Raw genomic sequence first — 22,319 nt, forward strand, 5'->3', positions numbered from 1 at the left:
AAGAGGAGGAGGAGCAGGAGGAGGAGGAGCAGAGGAGGAGCAGGAGGAAGAGGAGGAGGAGCAGAGGAGGAGGAGCATGAGGAGGAGCAGGAGGAAGAGGAGGAGGAGCAGGAGGAAGAGGAGGAGGAGCAGGAGGAGGAGGAGCAGAGGGGTTGGAAGTGAAAAAGTGGATTAAAGCAGATCTTACATAAGGAGATTAGAGATCAGGAAATACACACACACCCACATGCACGCACACACAAACACACACACATGCACACACACGTTGCAAACTTAAGAGAACGCTCACATCTCATGATTACATCACTGTCCAAACTAAAGAGATGAAGGACAGAGGACTCCTGCTGTGAGAAGAATGAAAACACGTTCATGAATTTGGGTCTTTGCTCTCCAGCAGAACCGACGTGACAGTCGTTTACTCTCAGGTGTTGTTGAGTGGCGGACGCCGGCGACACCCGTGAGTTTGAGCCTGGCGTGGTGATGTGCCACACAACATGAGTGACAGCTGCACCTTAGCCCCTCCTCCTCTGAGAGAAGAAGAATGTTGGTTTAATCCAGGATTATCAGTAGATTTCATTGGAGCTTATATGTCATTCACGCCTTCCAGGTTTTCTTCTTCTTCTTCTTGTCTTTTTGTCGGTGTACGTGGTTTAGAAACAAAACGTCATTCGATGATGAACTCTCAAGATTTTGGCAGTCAAAGGTCAAGTTGACAGGCACACATCCTTGATGCTGTATTTCTCATTTTAGGTGGGGATTTTTTTGGTCATTATTTTAAAATTTTAATCTGATTTAATTTTTTTTTTGTCTTAACATGAGTTTTTTTTTTTTTATCAGATGTACGATTTCCTTTGCTTTCCATACTTCATCTCGTCACCAGGTTCATGTTTTCACCGTCACAGAAAAACTCTCTAGAACTGCTCTTCAGCTCTTCGTAGGGTGAGGAGGTCTGAATAATCCAAGAATCTGAACGCGTGTGAAGCTTTGAGCTCATTCCTGCGCAGTTCTGTTTCAGACGCAAGCGTGAAAGATTGCAGGTCATGAGAAGGCATTTAGATGGACATCGATCAGATTAATGCTCAAGGATGTGAGAGGATCAGTTCAGCACCACTTCTGAGAATCAGCCCAGCAGTTCGCTCAGAGGCCGATGAAGAGATGATAAAGAAAACAATATAATGCACCGAGCAGAGCTGAAGACTTGGAGTGCCGGAGACAGACGGCGGCGGACCTGGACATGGATCGACGGCTGCTGCTGCTGCTGCTGCTGCTGCTGGGGAGCTCAGGTACGACCCAGTAGGAGTCAAAAGTCCTGCACTGCAAAGAGCCTGATAACCAGTTTCACCATGGATGTGTTCACACGTGTTTTAAGAAGATCGAGTGTGAAATTCAAAACGTGTTTCATCGCTTTTGTGTCCAGGTCGATTTCTGTTTCTGACTGTTGTTACAACCGATATCGCTGACTGAAAAAAGCTGATAAGTAATTAGCAGGGCTCTCAAGTTCTGAAGTGAGTTCAGAGTGAGACTTTACCAGCGGGGGGGGGGGGTTCCTGTGCTATGTACCTTGGCCTCTTGTACACTCATGCCTCCAACAGAAGTTTCTGGTGTGTAGAACTGTGTAACAGTGCTGGCTGAGTTTAGAGCCTGTTCTTTAGCACGATGTCCCCTGCTTTCTACATGCCTGCTTATGTCCCCCACACCTTGATGGGCACAAGAGTTTTCTTGTCTGCAGACAGAGCACCAGTAAGGAGCTAGTGGTTCCTATTGTGATGAATGGCCATCGGGTTGACCATTCCTTCTTAAAGGTACACTTCTAGGTGGCTGCTCCACTCAGTCCTCTGTTCTTTCTTGTTTCTTGCTTTTCCACTGTCTCAGCTATGGTGTCTCCACAGATTTTTTCTCTACTGATACCATAGCTGTCTTCTTCACTGTCTCCTCTGCAGCCTCTTCTACAGTGTCCTCCACTACTGCCCTCTCCACAGTCTCCTTTTCTGTGCCTAATCTGGCCACCTTTTTAGGGAGCTGGGAGGAGCATGAAAGGATGCTTGTTTGCCTCTTCCCTGACATCTCTGAGGGCAAATGCGATAATTACTACAATGCATTGTCTGGATAAAATAAATAAATATAAATAAAATATGTGTCTCTGGAATAAGTTAACCCACAGTAACTGCTGCTAACTTCCATCCCCGACACACACACACACACACACACACACACACACACACGCACGCACACACTCGCTCCCACTCCTGCTACCAGGACAAAATATCCATAGACAGTATAAAGGAGACTAGAAAATATTGTACAGCAACGAATAAATGATGAGATCACTTACCAGAACCATCGGATCTTTTTGCCCTCTTTAGCAAGCCTGCTTCTTTTCTGCAAGTGTCCGTCTTCCTCAGTAACCGCGGGATATCAAAATCCGACCGAGACAACAATGCTCCTTTTTGATTGGCTGTTCGGTAGATATACTTTATTTGATTGGCTTGCGCGTGGCGCGCACCTTCTGAGCTCTCGGGCGGGGGTGTGGAGGGGAGGGGAGGCGATGGGAGGAGACGAGGTTCACTTGATTCCTACCTGTTCCCCTGTTATAGCGGTGCAACTTGGTGGACGTCACCGTGGTGATTTAAATGCGTGAGGAATTCAATGTGTGGCGTGAGAGCGTGTGAACGGGTCCAAATGCGTGTGTCACACGCTCACTGCGTGAGACTTGAGAGCCTTGGTAATTAGGAACAGCAGTCGTATTTCCTTCACTTCATTTTCTGAAGCCTTAACCGTGGTCTAAACTCAGGCTCAACCCAGCCTTAACTTAAGATAACAAAGATTATGATGGATACTTGACTCACCCAGGAGTAATCCTCTAGGTGGCGTTTGTGTGGTTTTCTGCCTGCTGGGCTCGCGAAACCTCTGTTCCTTGAGAGAGATTCGTTTGCTTCATCAACGTAGATTCGCGCTCGTCTTCACTCTGCAGAAACTCTGGATGTCATCTAGTTGATTGACAAGCCGCCGGCAAATGAGTGTGTGTTCAGTTGACAGCTTCGGTCCAATCAAAATGTCTTTTTTGTGCGTACCTTTTGTTTGCAGGACTTCAGACCGAAGGACCGGCCGAGCAACAAGGGACAGGTAGATGTCTGTGTAGGTTCTCATTCATCCAGGTCATCGTAGATCGAAGCGAAGTAAAATCTGGTCAACTGGACGTAAGTTTATCTTGAAGACGTTTCACCTCTCATCCGAGAGGCTTCATCAGTTCTAGTGAAGAGTGTGGAAACTCAAGCTGGAGTTTCCACACTCTTCACCAGAACTGATGAAGCCTCTCGGATGAGAGGTGAAACGTCTTCAAGATAAACTTACGTCCAGTTGACCAGATTTTACTTCGCTTCGATCAAGGGACAGGTAGAAAGACACGACCTCATCATGTAAAAGTTCACATTCATAAGAGACTTCTGGAATTAACCATAAAACTGACTTTAAATCTCATGATTGGGGTTGTCTAACTCGATCTGTTTGGAGTCAAACTGCATGAAGTCAAACTCAGCTCTGGAGAATTCAGATTCAGTTTTTCAGATTCAGTTTTAGTGAACTGCAGACTCACAGTCTTTCCCTCCAGGCGCTCGGTGTCAAACCATAGCCAAGGCGGACATCGCGCTCTTGCTCGACAACTCCTGGAACATCCGCCCCGCCAAGTTTAACACCTTCAAGACCTTTATCACTCAAACAGTTGCCGCCTTCGACATCGGCCCAAACAAGGTCCAAATTGGTAATATTACCACAAGTACTCCTAGTATTGTGAGAAGTACTCAAACTCTACTCTACTGTGAATAAAACTACAGTCTTTATCTTTTCAAAAAACATCATTTACAGCTTCCGGGTCATTATTGTCACTCTTTGTATCTTCTAAAAAGACTGCGGGAGTGTGTTTTAATTGCGTTAATTTCTGCATGCTTTGTGCAGCTGTGACTCAGAACGTCAAAGACCTGGACCCCGTTTGGCGGCAGAACAAAGAATCTTTACAGGAGGCTATAGACCAGCTGTCATACCGCCAACACAACTCCAGGACAGGTGATTAGAACCCACCACGTTCAAACGATGTTAGAGCATAAAAAAAATGGGCGAAGGTCTGAGCCAATCTAGTTTTGAGCTGCTCTCGCTCTGGTCCGCCCCTCAGTGTCTCGCTGGCCTGCTCTCCCCTCGTGAGCCTCTATGACCGATGTTTAAGAATTGCCTCCATCGTATTCGTGATGGTCTGTCGTGCCTCGCTATCTCTGTCCCTCAGGAACTGCCCTGGACCACCTGCTCCACATCTACTTTAAAGGTCATATGGGAATGCGTGCAGACTCCCAAAGATACGCTGTCCTCATTACTGACAGAGCCTTCTGGTACGACGTCGAGATCCCCTCCCAGCACCTGAGAGACTCCGGCATTGAGGTCTACGCTATCGGTGATTGTCATGTTGAGTTGTGGGATCGCACGTGTTTGTTAAGCAGGGGTAAACTCTCAAATATGATACTGTCACAAAACTGAGGGAACAGGTTGTTGAAGTCCCCGGTTCCCTCGTCTCAAAGTCAGTACGTTCCTTGAATTCCTCTGTTAAAGCACCACGTGTGGAGCCGCACACACGCGTGAAGTGCTTACCTTTCAAGTACTAACAAAAAAGGTCTCTTGAGCTCACAAAGACCTTTTTTCCCACCTCTATGTCTTCTTTGTGACTCCAGATGTATTTAGCTTGAAGCTAATGTGGTATAATCCACATCTTCTTTATCCAGCCGTTTGCGCATCAGTCCACAAAAAAAAAAAATTCTCCAGTTAAAAACAACCTAAAACCAGTTTGGCGCCTCTGTGGCTCCACTGGGCAGGCACAAGCACGAGTTGGTACAACTGAATGCTCCAGCTGGTCACACTGTGCTACCAGGAATGACAGCCGAACTGGAACGGCAACAGTTTGTTCTTCGCTCACATCAAGAGGTGGACGACAGTTTGTGGAATGTTTTTGGGCAGCGTTTCTGTTGTTTTGTCCCTGCAGCTAGCGAGACACCCAGTTTTGAGTTCTTCCAACAGTCGGTGGCTCACAGTGGCTCAAAACTTTCTAATATTTTGTTCTATTTATTTTGTTACAAGTGTTTTTTTTTTTTTTTAAGAATTTGTTTCTTTAACAGGGACAATGAACATTAAACTTACAGCATCAGAAATAGCTGTAAGCTAATTTGTGCATGTAGTCCCTGGGCAGACACGCACAAAAACAGAGGAAGCTGGTTGTGGTGATCTTGAAGGGGTTCATTCGTAACGTTAGCTTTGTCCTCTATTTAGCAGAAGAACAATAACTAAAGTTGTGTTCATGCCTGACTTGTTAACAGTTACTGACAGGCTAACTGTGTAGTTAGTTAATGCTGGTAACCGCTTTAAGGAGAGTTAACCATTGTACCCTCAATGAAAGGCCTCCTGAATCACATGAACTCATTGATAGGAAGGATCATGTTATATTTCGTGTTCGTCTGTGAAAATCTGTCAGCAATTTGTTGCGCAAACATTAGAAAATTTAGTAAATTAGTAAATTTAAAGGAAGCAACAGAAAACCTTTTTTTGTTTGTTTGTTACCAATTTACCAACTAAACTGTTTGTGTCTCATTTTTGAAATCCTTTGCATGTTTGCTCAGGTGTGGGAGCGGCGGAGGAAGAGGACCTGAGGATCATCGCCTCTGATCCTGATGACACTCACGTTATCAAAGTCCCAGACTTCCCGTCACTTCTGGACATTGCTGGCAACTTCTCCATGAACCTCTGTAACAGCATCAACCACTCCGGTACGCTGAGACTCCATCCTATTTTTATTGTTTTGTTTTAGCTGGCAGGTATCGTTCCAAGTACAAATCAAGCGGCAGTGGGTTGAGATTGCATCTTTTTTTTTCAGTTAGTGCTGTGTTTTCCAGCATATTTATAACTGCATAAGAACAAGAGATCACAACAAAAAAATTTCAGACACTTTAGCAGCATTGCTACAGCGACAGATTTTGGACTGTTTGACTGTTTCCGATAATGGACTATGGAATGTTGCAAGTATGAATAAAAGGGTCTTGAAGTTAAAAATGGTTGGGAACTCCAAGCTCAGCTGGTCAGACAAAAGTTATACCAAATTAAATGTCAGGGAGGGCGGCAAGAAGGTTCCAGGTTTGAGCCCCAGCTCCAGCACAGGGTCTTTCTGGGTGAGTCTCCATGTTCTCCCTGTTCCTGCTGGGTTCTCTCTGGTACTCCAGCTTCCTCCACAGTCCAAAGACATCAAGAGGGGACCAGGTTAATCCAGACTCTAAATTGACTGTAGGCGTGGCTGGGAGAGCCAATGGTTGTCTGTCTATATGTGTTGGCCCTGCCATGGACTGGTGACCTGTCCAGGGGGAAGGCTGCTGGGATAGGCTCCACCCCCACCATCCTTGACAGGATAAGCAGTAGAAAATAGATGGATGGATGGATGGATGGACAAATGGATGGAAATGTCGGGGAGTCATGTGGGGGGGGGGGGCACGGATTGGTTTGATGCTCGGGCAAGACACTTAAAGTCTCAGATCCAAGTCTTTGATTTATTGGCATAAAGTTTTAATGCCATAGCTCATTATCTTTCGTTCTCTGTCAAGGCCTTGCAGTCCGGCTGGTCAATGGGACGAGTCCTTGTTCAGGTAGACTGGAGGTGAGGTCTGACCGGTCGGAACACTCATGGTCCTCGGTGTGTGAATCGGCCTTCAACCAAAACGATTCAGAGGTGGTTTGTAGGGAGCTTGAATGTGGGGGTCCTTCAGGCATCCAGGGGGTGTTCTATGACGACGCGGAGGGTCCACTGTTGACCAGAGAGCTCCAGTGTCAAGGTCATGAGTCTTCTCTCCTGGACTGTGGAAGCTCAGGAGAAGCTGGACGCAGCTGCTTACCTGGCAAAGCTGTTGGTCTCTCCTGCTCAGGTAGAAAAGCTGCAGCTTCAGTCTGTTGTGATGATACTTTGCTGATGACTCTCTTGTCTCTGTTCAGAGCCAATCAGGTTGGTGGGAGAACCCAGTCGCTGTGCTGGAACTCTGGAATTCAAACGAGGAGAGTGGCGACCAGTTTTTGGACCCGTCTGGAGCCTGAATGAAGCTGCTGTGGCCTGCAGAGCCCTGAACTGTGGCTCTGCTGTTGCAGTGACGCAACGACGGATTTCTTCGATCAGATCTCTGTGGTGGATCCACTCTGAATGTGTGAAATCTGGAAGTGCACTGAAGGATTGCATCTCCTCATACTCCTTTTCCAGCAGCTTGGGTATCACCTGCTCAGGTAAGCCTGTCACTGACGGGGATGTTTCAGTTTTCTTCCGTCAAACATGTTCTCATTAAATAAGGATGTTCCCTGCTCGTCAGATAGCAGCATACAAGCCACCCAGTGGCACCCAAACCCGTCTCTGAACCTGCGTAAAGCCAAAGGAAACATTGCTGTTGCATCGCAGGGTTTTGTGGTCGAAGGTTGGGTGAGGAATGAACAGCTGTATCTTCTCATCAAATCATCACGGTCTCTGTTTTTAGACCTGCTGGTCCAGCCGCTAATCTCTGTGTCCTCCTCGGAGGGGGTCCTCAAGGCCCAACAACAGGGCGCTCTCAGCGACTCCATCTTCATCATCAGCTGCTCCATACAGCCACAGTACCCAGGAGGCTTCTTCCACCTCATCTTCACATCCTCGAAAGCAACTGAAAACTACACCCAGCCAGCTGTCAATCACACCGCTGACTTTGTGTTTCCTGCAACAGACTCCGCCTACCAAAGGAATTACAGCTGTGCTTATGAAGTCAGTGTTTTCTCTCATACGTTTTACTCGGAGAGTCGTGTGCTGTCGCCAGTTGTCCCAGGTAAGCTGAAGCGGAACGTATATTAAATACAACCAGAGGGAACCTGGAGAGTAGATCGTTCCTCCAGGTTAATATGACGGCAGCAGATTCTGATCTGGTTCTGGATCAATGCCAAAATCTCATCATTTACTCCTAAATCATCCAATCGAAATTTCAGCAAAATCTGTCCCCAATTTTTTGAGTTATTCTTACAGACCAATCAACTCTCATGTGACCTCCTTTGCAGGGGCAAAATGCAACCTAATTTTTTTTTTTTTTTTTACATTTGTACGAGGCCTCACACACACACACAAACATCCTTCCATTTTCTTATCCTTTAAGTGTTGCGGGGGGGGGTGGAGCCTATTCCAGCTGACATTGGGTGAGAGGCGGGGTTCACCCTGGATGGGTCGCAGGGCCATCAGGAGCAATTAGGGGTCCAGTGTCTTGCTCAAGGGCACTTGGACATGGTCCCTGGGGGAAGTGAGGATCGAACCAGCCACCCTTCAGTTGCTGGACGGCCGCTCAGTACAAAGTGACATATCATCGCCTTTTTAAAATCGTTGCCGAAGTCGTTTTTTTCCAAGTTTTTCAGAAAACACCCTCCAAAAAAATGCAGGCAAAACATAAGTAGTTGTTTTAGGTAACAAAAAAATATTGTCAAAAAATGACTTGATGATGGCAATTATTTTAAGAAGGTGACGATATGCAAAAAATACTCTAGATTGATCACCATGAGGAATAAAAGTGATACGATGAGCTGAATATCATCAGGATGATTTAGTGGGCTGCGTTCAATGAAGAGGATTGAACACACTTGAGTAAACACCTGTGCTGTCCTAACGAGTGATTTCAGGAGCGTTTACCCCTCTAAAGTTTAATTGCAGCTGTTGTATTCATGACTGCAGTCTAACGTGACGGCTGTGCCTCAGTTGTTCCAGATCCAACCATTTTTTTCATCAGACTGGTTGTCCTGCTGGTGAGCCTGCTGTTGTTCGTCAGCGCCATCTGTTACACTCACAAGGTACTGTCCACAACTCTGCTTTTAGGAGGAAATGGAGCGCTTGAATGCTGAAACGTCTCCGTACTCCCGTGTCTCTCCAGGTCACCAGGGCGCAGGCTTTTGCCCGACACCAAAAGTTCATCCTTTCTAGAGTGAAAGGGAGGGTCAGTTGAAGAGGAAGGAGCAGAGAATCTCCGAGGAGTTCAACTCACATCCAGATGAGGTTCCCTGATGCCTCCCAAACATTCATCTGCTCAGTCAAACATTTACAAACAGATGTTGGCTTCATGGGGGGAAAATCAACTGATGTCGTGAAGCCATGGCAACAACGCCACCTCGATGCAATGACACTTTTACAAAAGTGTCAAGTTTCTTCTTGCTTTTTATAAAACATGTTCTTAAATGCGATGACATCTTTGCGAATGATGGCTCTGGTAATATGAATAGTAAGCTGCAAGCTAATAAACTGCATGCTAACTGCTTTGGACTGCTGCTCGCAAGGGACAATGATGTTACACAGCAGGAGCGAAGCTCATGGATCGATTGGTTTAGACTGTCTGGGACTCGACTCCTAAATTGAAGATGTAACTTTTGCAGGGCTTTACAATGTGAGAGTTTCTCTTCAAAGTAGCTTTAGCCTGTTGACTTGCATGTTAGCATGTACCTATGCTAATGGCTAACTCCTACAGGCTACAACAGGAAAGTAAAATACTCCTGTCTTCTTCTTGGACAGGTTTTTGGTGTTAGAATGTTAGTTTACAGAAGGAAGAAAAAGCAGAATAACAACTTCAATATTAATTTCACCCACTTTTATTTATTTTTTTTGGTGTATGAATGACCCTGCATGACCTGAACACTGCAAGGTGAAACCAACATAAAGCAACTCAATCTCAAAACCAACAAAAGTGACAGATGTTATTGTCGAGTACTTTTAACATCATCATGTTACTGATGTACATGGTCATACTTAGTACCACTAATGTGACGGAGCTTCATGACAAGGACATGACACAAAATCAACAAAAACAATTTCCAAACAAAAGCAGAGACAACAGGCCTCGTGGAAGGACATGCTAGTATTTTCTTCTACCAAACACACCAGGAAACACCTGTTCATGAATCACCAGGAATCCCACCTGTTCCAAAAAAAAGCACCTTCCCAAGCAGAGCCAATTAGCATAACTGACGTCCTCAAAACGTCATATAAGTTCAGCGGTGCTGTGTTTGCGAGAATGGCGTGGAGAGCCAGGCAAGAAGTTTGTGCACAACACAACTGTGGTCATCCTCTCCCAGGCTCACGATTTAGCAATGGAAGTAAAGTGCTGGAAAAGCCGAGGCACGAGAAGAAATTTCACACGATACATTGATCTTCTTGAGCCCCTAAACAAGCCACTTGCAGATGCAGCTAAGCTATTCTAACGTTTACACACTGTAGCGTTACTTTGCCTTATATTCCCTCTAAACTCGCTGGGAAATTTGAATGGAAACTTCTCAAAACTACAAAAAAGAAAAAAAAGACTGGTTTACAAATTTTTGGTGTACTGTTTTGTTTTGGTTTTGGATCGGATGGTGACGTGAGCCGAAAAACAGCTCGAGCACCATGTTCTCTTAATGTCTGCGCTCATACTCTTATTGAATTTAATACAGCTGAATTGACAGTAAAGCTGTTCCCAGGTTTATGTGTTCTGTGGTCAGATGGGACGGAATGAATATGAAACAGCTACTGAACCAGCATTGACACGACATACTATTTTATTAGCTAAGCTGCAAAAACTGAAGTTAATATCCCCCGATGTCACTGGGGAGAAAAAAAAAACAAACCTCCCAACATCCAGCTTAAAGAAAATGGCTATGATAATTTATGCTGTAACTACATGTAAATTGAGGGCTTAAATAGAATGTTAGAAGTATCTTCCTGAAGTTGCTAAAATTAGCAGCAGTATTTTTTTTTTTTTTTTTTTTTTTTTTAAAGGAGGCGCAGCACTAGCTAACAGTGTTAGCCGCAGGGAGCCTCCTCCAGGTGACAGCTACGTGAAATGCAACTGCCAAGGTAAGATTCCGTCCGGTGTTTGCTACTATCAAACCGCACTGAATTACTTAAACACCGGCCCAAGCCAAATTGTTTTAAACAATGGAGTGCCACAGAAAGGATGGATTTTTTTTTTAGGCTAACCTGAAAGTCAGCATCAAGGTTCCCTCAACCAAAAGCCAATGGGAATTTTACATTGGCTTATTCCTGCGGCAAAGAAACGATACTTTCAAATTTTGTTTTTTCAAAATATTCTTCACTAATGAAAAAGATTTATATCAAAGGAATTAAAGCATAAATGCTATCGTTAGAAGTACACCACAGATGCATGACGTCTTCATCACTTCCGCTAGCATTGAGTCTAGCTAAGCCACTTGTTCAGAACACCTTTTCTAAAATGAGCTTCAAAAGTCACTTGTGGTATTTACTGACATATCTTACGCCGTAGAGGGAAACTAAAGCATCTTGTGAACCACAGACTTTCTTTCAGGCTTTTAACTACAAAACACCATTCAAAAGTCCCATTCACTTTGAGATGAGGGAACAGGGTGTTCAGCAATGCTAGCTTATTTCTGCGCGACTCTGTTACATTTCTTTAATGCTGCTGATATGTGAAAGCGGAACTACATGGCAAACAGCAACATCTCTCTCTGTCCGTACTAAACCCAGGACAGGGCAACGTAATCGTTCGCATTCGTAAAATAGAAACCTGGGTAAACAGGCCCAGTGAACGCGGCGTCAAAAGTGTGGAGGTGCGTCAGTTTGCCTGCACAGATGCTGTAAAAGGACAGCGTGCCACAATCCCAGTCCAGATACACCGCCACTGTGTTGATGCCCGTGGAGGACACTGGGATTTCAGTTGAGCCCATATTGTGCATTGCTATTAACTTCGAATCCACAGCGAAGCACCAGGACTTATTGTTGAACCCGAAAAAGACAGATAATTTTCTTCCTTTCCGTTCGATTGATCTGTACGCAAGGGCCAGCGCAATTTTCCCACCCTTCTCTATCTCCCAGTAATGCTGCCCGCTCAGTGGCTCCTCGCACAAAACCTGAGGAACGAGGTCGAACCTCTCAGGAAGGTCTGGATACTTCTGGGATCCTCTGTACGTCACCCTCTTGTTTCCATCAGAGAGAAAGAGACTGTTGCAGGCTGTTCTCGGGTCCGGGTTGAGATCAGTAGCATCTGATGGAAAGAAACAAATGTCATCAGCCGCCATTTACGTCATCTGGTTCTCTCCACATGTAGGCTCCCTTTTCAGAGTCAACCTGGGGGGTCCAGGGCATGAAGACGCTTGAGAGTTCCTACGGTAAACACATAAAATGACCTAAAGATTTAGTGGGGGATTTCAAGGTAGGGTAATTTGAGTGCCACAGGGACGTCCTGGAAGATACTGTCACCATAGTTACCTCAACTCAAAGTCGATTCACCAAAAACATTAGGCCATGAATTTGGGCATAAAATAAACAGTGTTGCAAGCACAGGGTTGCCAGGTAACCTTCACAAACTTTCATGATTTTTGAAGCATAAATGCAAATCGGACAATTTGTACCAAACAGACTTTGCAATGAGCAAAGTCAGTTGTGGATGAACTGACTTCAACGCCACCTCAACAGAGCTTCTCGTCTCGCTTCGGCGTGATGACCTACGCCTCAATGACAACCTCTGCTGCATCGTTGTTCCTCTTGGGAGCAGACACTTTTTTTTTTTTTTTTGCATAAATGCTTAAAAATCAGGAGTGTGATATTTACTGGAGTTTTTTTTGTGTGTTTTTCGTAAAACAAAAAGGTGGAAATATTTGAAGCTTGTGTGAACCACGGGCCTTACTGTAGGCGTTTAACTGAGAACCCATCGACTTTGGAAAGAGGAAACTGGATGTTCGACAGTACCAACTCATTTTCAGGTTTTATGACTCATTCCTGCACAGTGTTCTGGTAAAGAGTTTACACACACACACACACACACACACACTGTTGGAAATGTGATTCGTTACTGCAAAATAGCTGATCCTGTTTTTTTTTCCTTGCCATGGTCAAAAATACAGCCCGTGACTGGAAGAGAAGCTGGCCAACCGAATCTTTCAACAATGGCAGTTTTTCAAGTTTGCTCTATCTACAGTAGGACCTTCATAAAACTCATACTTACACCAGATCAAATCTCTTCGGTCTCTGATGGTCCTCACGGGAGGGATGTTAGCAGGTTTTGAAAAATTCTCAGACACCAGGATGCCATCTCTGTAGTGGTAGATCGTTGCTCCCGTGTAGTTCTTGTTCGGTGTAGCTGTCATGAAGAACTTGACACTGCTGCTGCGCATCAGGGCTTTGGCGGGTTGCAAGAACTCCTTTGCCTTTTTCCTCACACTGATGATGGCGGCGTTTGAGAAGTACCATGGGTTACCACAGCTGTGATGTTCTTTGCCCGAATCCAAGTATTCAGTCATGGCCTCCAGGCAGGGGTCAGGAGTTTCCAGGGAGGTAAAAACAAAGCAGAGAGCATCATTTACCCCAGGAGCAAGAACCTCTTGATCCAACTCCGAGCTGCTTCGCACGATTTTTGTGTTCGTTTCCTTCACCATGTCAACACAGGACCGAACGATGTTGATTTCTCTCTCTTTGTTATCCATCCATTTGGTTAGTCTTGCGTGACTGAATGGCGAATGCTCTCTGGCGTCAAGCTTGGCTTCAAGAGAACTCTCGTCTTCTTTCCCCTCTCGGATGGCAGGAAGTTTCTCGGCCATTGTCTGGCGGAGCGAAGACATGTAATAATTGCAGAGCTTCTGAAATTCGCTCAACTCTCTGCGAATCTCTGGAAAATGCTCAGTCACTCTATCATCCAAACAGTCGTTGCATCTCATTTCTATCTGCCGTCCATCTTCCAGAGCATCTTGAGCTTTCCTCACTACTCCAACACTCAGAACAGCCATCAGCTCAATAGCTCTGGAATGGAGGGTCTTCAGAGGCATCAGCCAAACCTTCACCGGAGCAGCGTTCTCTCCATTTTCTCCCAGTAGCTTAGGAAGTTCCACATAGGTCTTAACTGCATCTTCAAATGTTGCAGGGTTGTTCTCAAGGAGGAGATCTCCGAAGAATTTGCAGGTGAATTTGTTGGTTACTGCTTTTTCTTCTTCGGTCAGCTTGATGTCAACTTTCCCCTCAAGGTTAAAGGATGGAACCTTATTTATCACAGCTTCCATGCTGCCCTGGATATCCTGAACACAGCTGGCATCCACCTTCTGGCTGTCAAACACAAAGAAAGCATTTGCCCCATAAACGATGCCTGTGACTACGTGTGTTGCCACGTTCTTCTCGATAAGTGCTTTTTGCTGGCTGTTCAACGGTCCGAAGGAATTCACCAACAGCTGTTTGAAGTGGGTGGTTGCTTTGTACTGAAAAGTCACCCTGCTCTGATTCTTGAATTTCTTCTGATCATTCAGGTACTTGGCAGATCCTCCAACTTCAACCATGCCACTCATGAAACTGGCCTTCAGAGAAGCCTCGATATTCAGCATGGTTGACTTGTCTTCAATGCTGTCAGAAGATGTAATCTGAAACTGACTGCTTCGCTGGGGGCTCTCGGTCATGTTCTTCTGGATGTCTGCGTCATCCCAGAGTGTGTAACCTGCGGATAGTAGTCATCAACCACGTTAGAAGAGATGAGACAAGATAAACCTTTATCCGTCCCTCAGTGGGGAAATTGGCACTGTTAGAGCAGCAGAAACAGAGAAGTAGCAGCAGAAAAAAGTACAAGGGCAATAAATAGCAAACTACAATAAAAATATAATCAATACTTGCAGCGTAAGTGTTGAGTACTGCACTGCAAGAGTTAAATATTGCACACTAAGACTGGCCAGGGTCTGGTAGGAGGAGTTACTGGGAGCAGTGCTTATTGTACAGTCTGACAGCTACAGGTAGGAAGGACCTGTGGAACCTCTCCTTCACACACTTAGGGTGGAGTAGCCTGTCACTGAAGGAGCTCTCCAGTGCTGTCAGGGTGTTGTGCTTGTGGTGGGAGTCAGTGCTCAACAGAGGTGACACCTTGGCCGTCATCCTCCTCTCTCCCACCACATCCACTGGGCCCAGCGGGCATCCCAGGACGGAGCTGTGCCCCAGCACACCACCCCCTAAAAGATGGCTGATGCCACCACCGTATCATAGAAGGTCCTCACGAGTGCCCCCCGCACTCCTACGGACCTCCGCCTCCTGAGCAGGTGGAGTCTGCTCTGACCTTTCCTGTTAAGGCAGGAACAGCTGTTTTTTTGCCTCAACTTTTAAAACCGTTTTCTGAATTCCAAACGTCAGCAGCATAAGTCCCACATTGCTCCGTTAGTTATGAGACTAAATTTACGCGTTAACCACGGATCCATAACTGGTGTAAATGTTTCGGGGGTATTAATAAAGTTTCTGGTTCTGAACGGGTGCATGTTTAAAACCTTTCCCATACAATTCTCTGACCCTAAACTCTAAAAGCAAACTTCTCAAAAAAAAAAAAGAATAAAAAAAAAAGGTTGAGACTGTTAACCAGAAGCTAGCGTAGCTACATTCACATGGACAGCAATTATTTTATTCTAAATAAGACATCTCTCAATTTAGCGCTTTACGTAAGGAGTCCATCCATAGTCCTGTTTACATGCTACACGGACAAAGCCTGACGAATGAGTGTCCTTCCAGAATGTGTCCTGAAACCATTTTTGTCCAGTTGCAGCTGGTATAGCTGGAGTATTAGTAATCCAGGAACCTCTTGGTGCTGGGTTTGTAACACTTCTTACTACAACTACGGCCTCATTTTGGTTGAAGCAATACCTCGCACAAAAAGTGGTGTTATTCCTTTCTAGTACAAAGATGTGTTTTTCCCTCCTGCGTGACTTCTTTGAGAAAACTCCAAGAAGAGCCAGCCACAGATATTTAGCTAGATGCTAAAGGCAAATGACAGCTAACAAGACCAAAGCCTGTTCACAAACATCCATTTACAAACTCTCTCCCTCACAGTCCAAGCTCCTGATTGGTTAAAGCTCTGTAAGCCGAGTTTGGCACTTCCCATTAGCACCTTGCTAACTTGAACATTAATAAATCTTAACTGATACATTAATCCTCTTAAATACCGTAATGTGACATTGTGCAGAAGCGGTGTCATTTTAGAGGCTTTAAGTCGTTACGTTGTATTGAACTGCCAGGAATTATTTTCGGTGTACCTAATAATTTGGCATGCAAGTTTTTTTTACCTGGGATCAGCTCATCTTTCCGGGCATCATAGAGCATTCCCAAGGTGAAGGGTTGCCCCAGCGCCGTCACCGAAAAGGTGTCTGACATGATGGCAACCTGTCGGGGACACAAGACCCAACACATATTAAAGTGAGGCTGCATCAGGTTTACATCACATGGATGCAAGTCCAGTTACCTGCACCTCAGTATCCAGTTCCTCCTCACCTGATGATGATGACGATGAGCTGATCAGCTGAGTGGTTGTCAAATCTTCCTGACTTCTACCTGGAGCTTCTCTCCTGACAGTGGGTGATGCAGCCAGCTTCCTTATATCCGTCACAACCCCTCCTCCACACCCTCATACTCAAAATTTTCAGAGTTCCAGAGTTCTTTTGCGGTTTGCCCTCCAGGGTCCCTCAGAGCTTCAGCGGCAGTAACAGAACCATGCTGGCCTGCAGCATGATGAGCTAATTAAAACATCCACGACGGTTTGTTCCAAAATACGGAAAACTTCCAGACGGGTCGATGTGTCACACTTTGTTCTCGGCCCATTTGCATGTCTGACTGAATTCCTGGGGTCTGAGTTAACATGTTGACATGTTAACTTTCTGGTCAGGTTCACAAAATAAAATAAAATGTAAAAGCAGCAACAACAACAAAAAAACTTCAACAGCAGAAAATTATAATTTTTTCCTATAAATACATGGAAACTAATCAACCCTCAACCAAACCTAAAGCTGGTGAGCCAACGCCATGTTTCTCTCTTCATTCATTTAATTTTTCAATCATTTACGCTGGCAGATGTCTGTTTATTGCACTGCAATACTTCCTGATTTCCAACTGAATTGAATAATAATAATAATAATAAATAATAATAATATAACTACTACCACTAATAATAATAATAATAATAATAATAATAAATACTTTTTTTTTAATGGCCACAACTGCCATTGTAGTGATATTTATATTTTTTCTTGGTTATGTTTTAAGGGTTCTCTGTGGTCGCATCATGGAATCAGCTCGCGGAGAAACTCCTCCTGATGGACAGTGGTGTAAAGTGAGTATTTTTACTCAAGCACTGTACCTTAGTACAACACTGAGGTATGGTTGCCTGTGGTTATTCAAAATCAGTTACCAGTACTTGGAAAGGTTTTGTGGAGAAAACCTTGTAAAACCTGATGAGGATCACACACTCCTTGAAGCTTGTCTACTTAAAAGACGATGTTATCAAGCAGAACACACACACACACACACACACACACACACACACACCAACTTAACCTTTAGAGGTCAGTGGTTCAATGAATACCAAGTAGAATGTGTACTTTTACTTTTGATACTTGGGTAAACTCAACAATCAAATATTTTATACTTCCAGAGTATCATTTTATCTTGGCATTTCTAACTTTAGTAAAGGAACTGTACTTCGTGCACCTCAACCAATGGGCACTTCCTGAAAAGCATGATCCAGCTGTCAGTTTATGAGAAACATAACTTACCAGCAGTTCTCAACCTGAATCGATGCATTTGGAAGATTTTCGGGTTGTTAGATGAGTGAAAGTCAAACTGAAGCAACGCCAGTTTACTCCTGATTCATTCATGCCAATTCCAGGGGAAAGGTTTTTTTTCCCTCTGCATATTGATGGGATGAAAGCCCCGTCGAGGACAGCATCAGTCGGTGGACAGCTTTACCCTTATTTTGATCATCTTTGGGACTTGAAGCAAACTTGCATTATTCTGGCTGTTGGGGCTTTTAGAGTTTGCATGCTCTTCCTGAACCTGTGTAGATTTACTCCAGCTCTCTCTCTCTCTCTCACACACACACACACCAAATACTTGCAAATTGCAAAAATGACATTTTGTATGTACAGAAATTTTTTCCGTAATAAACACTAGAATATCTAACAGACATTCTCTGTGCAGAAAAGCAACTGTAATTACCACATCAAAAGGGAAAAAAAAGAAGTAGTGAGTATTCATGGTTGTCTGTCCACAGGTCAACCCTGCGAGGGACCGGCCGCCTGACCAGAGACCAGACCCGCACCTCATCCAGCAACAACTGGCTCCAGCTACCAGCAACCCAGTACTCTAGCATCACTGTGGGCCCATGCGAGGACACCTGCAGCCCTGAACAGTCCAGCCCACCCCTCAGGGCTCAAACTGACAGTTGAGTGATGTCTAATAAAGCGAGGAATCTCTGCCTCATATTTTTTAATCTACACAACTTCCATCCTACATTCTTTACTGTGCATGTAATTGTTTTTGCCTCTGCCATGTGGGAAAGGGTTCAGAAGACTGAAGTGAACACACAAGTAGGCTTTCTACCTCAGAGCTGTTCCTCAATAACCAGGACAGCAGGAACCAGGGTCGAGATGCAGTTCCTGCGATATCTAATGGCCGTGGATATCAGAAGGTCCTACTTGAAGTTCAAGGAAATACGAGGCTCGGTCCGATTCTGTAGAAGGGGGCCAAAACATTCTCTCAGCCGCCATCACACCACATCCTGCAAAACTACTCCTTAAATTAAATTAACTATAAACACAGACACACCCCTCGAAGAGGGTTAGGCACTTCAACAACACACTTCATTGTCCTCCTCCTCAGGTACAAAGATAATTCCATTTCAGATCAAAATCTTTCCAACAGACACGCTGAATTTGAAAAAACATGAATGCCTTTTCAGCCCAGTACCAGGGAACTGGATAAACAGCTGGGACAGAGGCCAGATGATGCTTTAAATAAAATGATAACATTTAAAAAAAAAAAAAATCAACGCCAAAGCGCACTTGGAGTCGGTACAGTGAGACGAGCTCGGTGAGCGCGCACACCTGCGGGCCAAAACCTGAGGTAGACTGAAATAATCGAGTCTCAAAGAGTTCTTCAACATCAGCATAAAAATAAAAATAACCAGATATTAGCAATGACAAGGAAAACGCAGCCTGGCAACATTTTTGCCCTGCTCATCAAAAGGTTGGCCTCAGATTGACCTCATTTTTATGTACTTTCATGTAATGGACTTTCCAGTGTCCATGTTAAATGCGTAAATGAAGTTTAATCAACGTGTACAAATCCTTTTTTCTCGAAGCTCTCGAGCTCGAAGACGTAACACCCCTCCCCTGCTGAATGTCTGGCAGGCGAAAGATGTGGCACACCCACTTTAATTAAGAAAGAGCCTCCTTCACTGAGGTGCCATACCTGAAACAACCTCAATGATCACATGTAATATTTCAGTGAGGCAAGCGTGATACATCTGGTTGATTTCTGTGGGAAAACACAACATCCTGCACTCCCACATGAAGATGAGCGTTAGCGTCATAGGCTAGTGTGCTAGTTCACGCAACTTAAACTGAATACCACTGTGGTGGCGTAATGGTTCCTGTCTCTCTGACGACACAATCAACACTCGCCGGGTCTCTTGGAGAGTCCCGAGTTTGTCTCCAAGCCATAGCAGCTGTACATTCTCAGTCAGCAGCTACAAAGTAAATTCAGAACCAGACTGGAGGCAGCGGCCGTCTGCCTCGAGCAGCTGGATGAGGTAACTGCTGGCAGCAGGCCAGAAAACAACCTGTCACAGGACTTTTACCGTGACAGCGAGGGGTTAATCTTGAGAAACACACACTTTAAGTGGATTTCACTGTACTTACTTGGTGGGCTTCAGAGGAAAAAAAGTAGGAAATAAAAAGCAAAACATTTAACTACATAAGCTTGTGGTGGCAGACTCCAGGAGAAGGAGCAAGCCAGCACGTCTGTGACAACTGCTCTGTTGTGAAAAATTACCGTCAGTCTTGGAAATACACCTCATCCCGCAGGGTGTTGAACGGGGTGTGCTAGAGTGAAGGCCGAGTCACGTGATCCGACCAGGGAGAGATGGAGTGATACAGGGGACGTTCCCGTCCAGGGTCCTATAAAGCACACGTGCCTACATGGATGTGAAAATAGAAGTGCAAAAAAACAACAACAAAAACCCCACTGTCTCCGAGTCAGACCCTGACTGCTTCGGAATTAACTAAAGTTAACATGGCTTCGGTGTGCAACTACGCAAGAACAATGTCGGACTCCGTAATTTTCTCTGGCCCGCTGCCCAATTTAGCGAGTGACGACATGTTTAGCCGCATGCGTTCATTCCATCGCTGGATGTCCAGGTGGTGCTTAGATAACAACGTGGCTCATAGACAATTGGAGCTCCTTCTGGGGAAAGCCTGGTCTGATTCGGAGAGATGGCGTCCATCCTACTTTGGATGGTGCATCTCTCTTATCTAGGAACAGAGGCCAATTTATTAGCAATACTAATCCCTGACAAGCACCCAGAGTTCAGACCAGCAGGCAGAGCTGCAGGTTAACACGCCCTCTGCTGGTTCCTTTGTGTTGTCACCCACCCAGCCTATAGAAACTGTGTCTGCCCCGAGGCTGTATAAGCCTGCACCCAAATCTGGAGGAGTAACTTATAGCAACTTAGTTAAAATTAAAACCACTGCTCCAGCAAATCAACCCAATACAAATATTAAATGTGGTTTGCTTAATATTCGATCTCTTGCATCCAAGTCTCTCCTAGTGAACGATTTAATTACTAATTATCAGATTGGTGTATTAGCACTCACTGAAACCTGGGTGCAGCAAGATGAGTATGTTATCTGCAATCTATCAGTCAAATTTGCTCATTAACCCTCCACCTAATTGTTCATTAACTAATTTGAGAGCCTGACTGTCAGCTTTTCCCACCCAGACTGGAAAGCAGAGAAACCACTCTTACTTGCTGTGGTGTACCGTCCTCCTGCACCTTATTCTGAGTTCTTAGAAGAACTCCCTGACTTTCTGTCTAACTTGGCATTGAACTCAGACAAAGTCATTCTAGTGGGTGACTTGAACATCCATGTGGACGTCAATGATGATTCTCTGGCCACTGCGTTTAAGTCGCTTCTTGATTCTGTTGGCTTCTGTCAGAGGGTAAACAAACCCACTCACACTTTTAATCACATCCTTGATTTAGTACTCACTGATGGAATAGAAGCTGACCGCATCATAGTTCTTCCTCAGAACCCCGTCTTGTCTGATCACTCCTTAATTACATTTGAATTTACTTTAACAAATTATATTCTACCTGGGAAAAAGTCCCGCTTTCAGTAGATGTCTTTCTGACACTGCTGTTTCTAGATTTAAGGAGCTTATTCCAGCAGAACTTGCTGCCACATCTTGTAGTAATGATGTAATAATAGTAATAGCAGTTATGCTGATTCCACCCCCTCGCGGGTAGACTATCTTGTGGACAGCACTGCAGCAGCACTCCTTGGGACACTTGATGCCATAGCTCCCCTGAAGAAGAAGGTTATCAACCAGAAAAGAATAGTTCCCTGGTACAGCCCAGAGCTGCGTGCCTGAAAACAGAAGACCAGACAACTGGAAAGGAAGACACATTCCAGCCAGCACGAGGAAGTCCGCCAAGCCTGGAAGGAGAGTTTATTAATATATAAAAAGAACTCCGTAATGCCAGAAGCGCTTACTACTCGTCCCTGATAGACAAGAATAAGAACAACCCCAGGTTCCTCTTCAGCACCGTGGGCAGGCTCACCAAGAACCATAGTGCTGTTGAGCCATGCATCCCCCAACTCTCAGCAGTAACAACTTCCTTTCTTTCTTTACTGAAAAGATTGTGAATATTAGAACGAAGATTGCCAGTAATGGAGGACAGACTACAGTCCCCATAGAAGCACCTCCCAGACTTGGTGCTCACTTGGACAGCTTCTCCCCCATCGACCTGTCAGAATTAACTTCTGCAGTCGGTTCCTCCAAGTCAGCCACTTGTCTGCTGGATCCCATCCCAACAAGCCTCCTTAAGGATGCCTTCCCTCTAGTCAACACTTCTATATTGAACCAAATTAATCTTTCCTTAGTCACAGGTTATGTGCCACAGACCTTTAAGGTGGCTGTCATTAACCCTTTACTTCAAAAACCTTCTCTTGACCCAGATGTGTTAGCCATCTAACGGCCTATATCCAACCTCCCCTACATCTCCAAGATCCTTGAGAAGGTTGTCCTGGAGCAGCTACATGAACATCTGCACAGCAACGAGCTCTTTGAAGCCTTCCAGTCTGGATTCAGGGAACACCATAGCACTGAAACAGCACTGGTCAGAGTCTCTAATGATCTTATAGCTTCAGACAGAGGTCTTGTCTCTGTGCTCGTCCTTTTGGACCTCAGCGCTGCATTTGACACCATCGACCACAGCATCCTGCTACAGAGACTAGACCATGAC

The 22,319-nt window shown here is 45.0% G+C and overlaps 2 protein-coding genes and 1 long non-coding RNA gene across 9 annotated transcripts; 2 read left to right on the plus strand and 1 right to left on the minus strand.

Moving 5' to 3' along the window:
• The first annotated feature begins 151 nt into the window (after positions 1-151).
• LOC147239956 (collagen alpha-1(XX) chain-like) lies at positions 152-10,451 on the plus strand. Of its 6 annotated transcripts, XM_086194581.1 has the most exons (13): positions 152-750; positions 881-939; positions 1,016-1,283; positions 3,085-3,123; positions 3,608-3,757; positions 3,952-4,059; positions 4,274-4,438; positions 5,652-5,798; positions 6,624-6,941; positions 7,009-7,290; positions 7,536-7,856; positions 8,768-8,859; positions 8,940-10,451. In XM_086194581.1, exons 3-13 carry the CDS (start codon positions 1,235-1,237, stop codon positions 9,009-9,011), a joined length of 1,743 nt encoding a protein of 580 aa, XP_086050707.1. In that variant the 5' UTR covers positions 152-750; positions 881-939; positions 1,016-1,234; the 3' UTR covers positions 9,012-10,451. The 6 variants fall into 6 exon arrangements, with proteins under 6 accessions (XP_086050707.1, XP_086050706.1, XP_086050705.1 ...); XM_086194580.1 differs by having other exon boundaries at positions 152-939; XM_086194579.1 differs by having other exon boundaries at positions 838-1,283.
• Positions 9,724-16,375, minus strand: LOC147239957 (stonustoxin subunit beta-like). 2 transcript variants are annotated; one of them, XM_086194578.1, is made up of 4 exons: positions 16,292-16,375; positions 16,087-16,183; positions 13,014-14,486; positions 9,724-12,053 (listed from the first exon to the last, which is right to left on the minus strand). In XM_086194578.1, the coding sequence occupies exons 2-4, from the start codon at positions 16,172-16,174 to the stop codon at positions 11,527-11,529; spliced, it is 2,088 nt and encodes a 695-aa protein (XP_086050704.1). In that variant the 5' UTR covers positions 16,175-16,183; positions 16,292-16,375; the 3' UTR covers positions 9,724-11,526. The 2 variants fall into 2 exon arrangements, with proteins under 2 accessions (XP_086050704.1, XP_086050703.1); XM_086194577.1 differs by having other exon boundaries at positions 16,087-16,300.
• On the plus strand, positions 10,838-18,914 carry LOC147239958 (uncharacterized). Its single transcript, XR_015111424.1, has 3 exons — positions 10,838-10,888; positions 17,060-17,126; positions 18,066-18,914. It is a non-coding gene; the product is annotated as an uncharacterized LOC147239958 (long non-coding RNA).
• The last annotated feature ends 3,405 nt before the right edge of the window (positions 18,915-22,319 follow it).

Source organism: Aulostomus chinensis, chromosome 23 (assembly GCF_037954235.1).
Source record: "Aulostomus chinensis isolate RoL2024-O1b breed Wild chromosome 23, RoL_Achi_v1.0, whole genome shotgun sequence".
NCBI lineage: Eukaryota > Metazoa > Chordata > Actinopteri > Syngnathiformes > Aulostomidae > Aulostomus > Aulostomus chinensis.

Excerpts from the sequence above, each read along its gene's own strand:
- LOC147239956 (XM_086194580.1), top strand. The coding sequence starts at position 1,235 with ATGGATCGACGGCTGCTGCTGCTGCTGCTGCTGCTGCTGGGGAGCTCA. Across the intron at positions 3,758-3,951 it reads CCCAAACAAGGTCCAAATTG|CTGTGACTCAGAACGTCAAA; the intron begins GTAATATTACCA and ends TGCTTTGTGCAG. Across the intron at positions 7,857-8,767 it reads GCTGTCGCCAGTTGTCCCAG|TTGTTCCAGATCCAACCATT; the intron begins GTAAGCTGAAGC and ends GCTGTGCCTCAG.
- LOC147239957 (XM_086194577.1), bottom strand. The coding sequence starts at position 16,228 with ATGCAGCCTCACTTTAATATGTGTTGGGTCTTGTGTCCCCGACAGGTT. Across the intron at positions 14,487-16,086 it reads GAAAGATGAGCTGATCCCAG|GTTACACACTCTGGGATGAC; the intron begins GTAAAAAAAACT and ends TACTATCCGCAG. Across the intron at positions 12,054-13,013 it reads CCGAAGAGATTTGATCTGGT|ATGCTACTGATCTCAACCCG; the intron begins GTAAGTATGAGT and ends TCTTTCCATCAG.